This window comes from Trichogramma pretiosum, unplaced genomic scaffold (assembly GCF_000599845.2).
Source record: "Trichogramma pretiosum strain Unisexual culture from Peru unplaced genomic scaffold, Tpre_2.0 scaffold13, whole genome shotgun sequence".
Lineage (NCBI taxonomy): Eukaryota > Metazoa > Arthropoda > Insecta > Hymenoptera > Trichogrammatidae > Trichogramma > Trichogramma pretiosum.
In genome coordinates this window covers 1,917,135-1,923,344 of record NW_019641606.1, presented here as the reverse complement: position 1 = coordinate 1,923,344, position 6,210 = coordinate 1,917,135, and the positions used below count along the sequence as shown (strand labels likewise).

The following is a 6,210-nucleotide window of genomic DNA, read 5'->3' as shown; positions in this document are numbered from 1 at the left end:
AAAAAATTTATTACAGATACAGTACTATACTATTACACTATTATCGACGATAATTATTATACAAAATATACAAAATACTTAACGGAGATATATTACAGTTTCATAGGAACCAGCTTCGTATTACTATATTACTAGATCGTCCTCGTCACGAGAAACTTCATCTCGTCTCGCGTGGAAAAGAACAATTTCCTTCTCCACATTTCCTTCGGCGGAGAATCACGAACGCAGCCTGTCGGCGGCGAAGATGACGGAGGCGCGCGCGGGCAGCCTCACCCGCGACATGTCCACTCGCTCCCTGTGTCGCAGTCTCGACTTGACGCTCGCCACGTAGATCCTCATCTCGGCGGGCACGTCGAGCTTGCTCAGCGCGTCGACCCTCAGCTCTCGATCGGCGAAGCTGATCAGCAGCAGCGTCGGCACCTCGTCGCGCAGCTCTCGCACCACCACCAGCACCTGGCCGTCCTCGATCACCTTGACGCGGAGCGCGCCCTGCTGCACCGTGCGATGACGCTTGAGCTTGGCCAGGGCCCGGAACACCTTGTAGTGCGAGGCGCCGCCGAAGTAGTCCGTCTGTTGGCGGAGATTCAGGTCGCGATAGTTGTCGTTGACGGGCAGCCAGGTCGTGGCGTTGCTGGAGAATCCGGCGCTCGTCGTGTCGTCCCACTGGTACGGGGTGCGCTGGGGGTCCCTCGAGGTCTTGGCGTATCCCTCGGGGCCGGCGGCGCAGCCCACCGGATCCCTGGTCTGCTCGTAGGTGAGGCGCGCGTCGGTCATGCCGATCTCGTCGCCCTGGTACACGATCATCATGCCGGGCAATACCGCGGCCAGCATCGACATCTCGTCGGCGCGATCGTTGTCGTAGCCGAATCTCGACGCGGTCCTGCCGATATCGTGATTACCCACCACCCAATTGGCCGCCCTGTGCTTGGGCTTGGCTCGCATCCAGTCCTCGATCAGGGCCTTGAACTCCTCGGGCCTCGAGTCGTTGCGCAGCTGATGGATCATGCGCAGATTCATCGGCTCGGCGCCCACGTGGTAGTACTTGATGACCTTGGGCAGCTTGGCGAACACCTCCATCAGAGCCAACTTCTGGCTGCTCTTGAGCTTCTTCGTGTAGTGATTCATCATCGTCTTCCAGGACCTCACCACGTTGTAGGTCTCGTCGAGATCGCGGGTGTAGATGTGCGACAGCGACGGGTAATCGTCGCCGGCCTCGACGAGGCTTCCGTTGGCCGACGACGACGGGGGCTCGTCCCTGAACTGGGTGTCCTCGAACAGGGCGTTGACGGCGTCGACGCGAAACCCGTCGACCCCGTGGTCCAGCCAGAACTTGAGGACGAGCATCATCTCGAGCTGGACGCGCGGACTGCGATAGTTGAGATCCGGCTGGTGCTCGGAGAAGGCGTGATAGTAGTACTGGCCGCGCTCCTCGTTCCAGGTCCAGGCGGAGCCGCCGAAACCCGACAGCCAATTGTTCGGCGGCAATCGTTCGCCCTCGGCCGAGTACCTGGCGTCGCGCCACACGTAGAACTCGGCGTAGGGCTCCTCGCGCCTCGCGCTCCTCTTGAACCAGTCGTGCTCGTCCGACGAGTGATTCGGCACGAAGTCCAGGATGACCTTGAGCCCCAGCGACTTGGCCTTGCGCACGAGCTCGTCCAAGTCCTCGATGCTGCCGTACTGCGGCTCGACGGCCTTGAAGTTCGACACGTCGTAGCCGAAGTCGCGCTGGGGGCTCGGATAGATCGGCGACAGCCACAGGCAGTCGGCCACGGAGCGCACGTGATCGAGCCCCTCGATGACGCCCCGGAGATCGCCCACGCCGTCGCCGTCGCTGTCCCTGAAGCTGCGCGGATACACCTGGTAGACGATGGCGTGCTCCCACCACTTGGCGCCGGCGAGGCGGCCGCGCCGATTGCCCGAAGCTACGACGAGCAGCAACTGACAGAGAAGGAGCGTCTTCCACATTTCTGCGACTACTGAGCTTCGACGAATTTCGACGCGCTTGTTTTGTGCGTAGAGGCGAGCTTGATTTTCTTTTATGATTATGACGACGACGACGACGATGACGACAAAAGAAGAACGAACAAGAAATTCGATCGTAATCGGCGATAATTACGAGATATATCGTACACACGATATGTATATAATATAACATATATGCTTGTGCAGAGCGCCGCCGGTGTATAGCAGCAACGCGCCGCGATGTCTCTTATCCGCGCGCTGACAAGTGTGTGTTTTAACAAGCGCTACTGCTCGAAGCCCTTCACTTTTGACATCGTAAATGAAATTTTTTTGTCGCGATGATCGACGATAAGATTGTGTCATACACGTTTACTATTTACTCGGCTATCGACGAAAAAGAAAGAAAGAAAGAAAGAAAGAAACAAGGAATCTCGGCACGTATCGCTGGAAAAAAAACTTATGTTATAATAATTATCATCGCACTCGCGAGCAGCGGAGAAAGAGCTCGAAAACGCGGGGGGTGTCAAATATTTCAGGAAATTCACGTCGCTAGCAATTCATGTATACAATTATCTCTACCTCTCCTCTATCTCTTGTTGTATTATGCACAAGCAGCATGTGGAGAGTACTTCCAATTCGAATCAATCATTCTCCCTCGAGTCCCGGACTGTCGCCTCGTCGAAATATACACAACGTGACGTATGAAAAATTATAAATTATCACGGGTTTCGCGGCTTTTTAAGATAGTAAGTATTGCTTCCTCGTAGCAGCCGCGCGCATTACGTAAATTCACCTCGCTCGCGCGCGACACAAACTTTCTCTATGTAAGCAAATTTTTGTCGGATCGCGTAAATCGCGCGCTCGAGTCATATTGTTGTATTATTTTTGCTCGTGTACGTGCGGCACGCGATACTATCCGTGTTGAATTACCAGGTAATTACGAGCTACGTAAATGTGAATCCAGTCTTACACTTGGACACTCGTGGCGCACAGGATACACGAACGTATATACATCTAGTGCCGTGCTTACAATAATAAACGTGCTTATAACGCGGAGGACTCGCGGTAAAACCAGTAAAAATTGTGCCACGCTTGCGACGGTGATAAGTTTATACTTTTTTTTTACCCCTTCTGAACTGTGTGTTATAAGTGCGCTCGAGAGCATCGCTGGGTACGAACTAATGATATTAATGGATACTACTCGCGAAGTAGCTTTATAAATCGATTAGTTGTCTTACATTAGTTTTTATTAGCAGTGCGCGGAGATAAGTATCGTCGTCGATCGGCGCGTAAAACACTCGTCTCTCTCTCTCTCTCAAGCACATCGCACGATGTGGGATTATACGAGGAAAGAGAAGTCGAAACAAAAAATCGAAATCACGTGTGTCAAAAATTACTCGCTGATCGCGTAATACGGCGAGGTTGTGCGTGCACGATACATGCGTATGATATACATATTTCTTTTTTTCAATTTCACCTGCATGCACGCATACGTAATTGTACGAAATATTATTCTTACGCATTTCTCGATGATAATTACAAAATTTTCGAGACCGCGAGCTGATTAATTTCTTCTTTTTTTTTTTTATTTATTTCTCGCAGATAAAATTGAACTTTATCGAACGCAGCTTACGCGCGCGGTATATATAACATTTCACTTGTTAACCTTTTGCTCGTGCACCACCACCGCTGCGCGGTGATATACTTTAATATACTTTTTTCTCGCTCGAGATTATATGGCTTTTCAGGAAATTCATTAATACCCCGCGAACGAGTATAAATTAGCGCGCGCGACGCAACGAGCCCGTGCGCGCGTACAAGTTCTTATATTATATGAGACGGTGCGCGCGTGCGACAAAATGGTTATAAGTGTGAGCTCCGCATGACACGTATGGATGTTGTTTTTCTTTTTTCTTGTAATTTGCAACTGCGACCGAGGTAGAAAATGAAATCCGAGCGTCGTTCGTTTGATTTTTATTACCGATAATGAGTTTTCCCGCAGTCACACCTCGATGGCATATAGCGCCGTTCACTTTTCGCACCGAAAAACGCGCGCTGCTGTCAAATCAACGCGTCATTTTTTTTTCTCCTTCGCGGCTTATACGACTCCGGGGATTGCAAGAGTATTTCATTAATTTGCAATAGTACTCGGCGGTTAATTGATCTTGGAAAATTACAGCAGCGATCCACTACAGTCAATCATGCTTATAAAAGTCGCACAACAATATAACCACGGACAGAGATCGCGGCTTCCGAATTCACGTTCAAAGAATAGAATAAATTTTATTTTTTCCAGATCGCGTCCTGTGATTTTTGTGTGCTTCGAGCTCTCTCTTAATCGACACGGCGATCGCACGCACGCGCGTGTTTCGCGCGAATGCTAAACACTCGAGATCGGCTGCCACCGCTTCAGTACTGTGTGCGGGCAAAAGCGAGGAACAAAAACACGCTGCCGAGTCGTGTTATATACCGCGCGCGATATCCCGCAAGTGCGTGCAAGAAAAAAGACACAAAAAACAAACAAAAAAACAACAACGACAACGGCAAAAAAAAGCAGAAAGAAGAAGAAGAAGCGATCGCGATCGCGTTCGATAAATCTTAAATAAATTAACAACAGAATGGCCAGCTCGTGTGTGCTGCTGCTGCTGCAGTATGGTGTATCGTGTTTATATGCACCTGAAAGCCAGAGTAAGAGAGCGAGAGAAGCCCCACGCGGTATAATGAAGTTATTTGCACTCAGTCGGGTGCTGCTGCTGCACAGTAGAATGAAATCATCATCGAGCGCGCAGTAAGAGCCACTCCTCGTTTTATCAGAATCATACTCACACACACGCATATATATACATAGACATTCACTGGTCTCACTCCATGCGAGGCAGCACACCAGGCCGAGATAACGAGATCTTATATGTGAGTACCATTGCCGCGGTGCCGCTGAATACGTGTTTATATCGTATATATATATAAATATACATCTATAGCGGCTACTCACTTAGATACACTCTTACAAACACACACACAGGGGCAAGCTGCACTTGTGCCTCGCGTTGCACTTGGCGCGCGCAGGCGATACACTTCTTTATAAATAAGCATCCGGAGGAGAGCCGCTGACCAACACCCTCTCTCTCTCTCTCTCGCGTAAAAAGCATCTCTTGGCGCGAGCCGCGTATTTCTATAATTATTGCCGGCGTACATGCGGCAACGGCGTCGTCTTTGATCTTAACCGTGAGTGTCGTATACGTGGTGTGCCGTGCCGTTTATTCCTTCCTTTCTTGATTTTGTTTTTTTTTTTNCCCATTCTTGATTTTTTTTTTTTTTTTTTTTGTATACGCATCCCCTGCCACTGTTGCTGCTGTTTCATTGCAAGTATATATGTGTGTACGGTACACGCGTGTACACCGTACCTGTAGAACAGTGCTCGATTTCGTCCGGGCTTCGCGAAGCCGGGGAGAAATACGCGAGCTTTATAGCTGCGGATTTTCCTTTTCCGTTGTGGCTCTTTAATGTTGAAGCGCGAGGGAGAGGGGCTTAACGATCTTGCCACCGTTTTATCTTACTTTTAATTATTACGCAATCGAGCTATAAATCCTTCGTTCACTCGGACGAAGCCATCTGTAAATCTGCAAGTGGCAAAGTGAAAATAAATATGGGTCAAAATAATACTTTTTTACAAAACCGTGCGCACGTATGTCACCGATCTTGACGCGCTTTTGGTATGTTATAGTACATGGTAAAAAGGTCCCAAAAAAAAATTTTTAGACCCCCTCCCCCCTCCTACCCCCCACTTCCGGTATAAACGTCCATTTTCGATCTATATTTTTTCTGAGGACATGAAGCAAGTAAAAAATCTGAAAAAATTCATAAAAATACTTTTCCACAATCCAAACAACCTTGAATTTTTTCAGATTTTTTGAGTGCTTCAGGCCTTCAGATAAAATCATTGAAAATTTCAAAAATCGAGATACGGCGGTATGAGCCGATGTAGTACTCGGAAATTTTTTCAGTTATTTTTCGCATTAAAAAACATAACCTCAATTTTTTTCAGATTTTTTCAGATTACCTAACGCACCTTTTGAAGCCAAAAACCGATTTTTTTGACGAAAATAATTTTTTTAGGACAGTACGGAGCCTCGAAAAATCTGAAAAAAATTTTTTCTTGTTTTTTTCATCAAAATACGTAATCTCAAATTTTTTCAGATTTTTTAATTGAAGGCGATAGCTTCTAGGGCCGAAAAATGCTATTTTTAA

The 6,210-nt window shown here is 48.2% G+C and overlaps 1 protein-coding gene across 1 annotated transcript; it reads right to left on the bottom strand.

The window, feature by feature from the left end:
* Positions 1-216: 216 nt before the first annotated feature.
* On the bottom strand, positions 217-1,965 carry LOC106651991 (maltase 1-like). Its single transcript, XM_014370706.1, has one exon. The coding sequence runs from the start codon at positions 1,963-1,965 to the stop codon at positions 217-219; it is 1,749 nt and encodes a 582-aa protein (XP_014226192.1).
* Between the last annotated feature and the right edge of the window lie 4,245 nt (positions 1,966-6,210).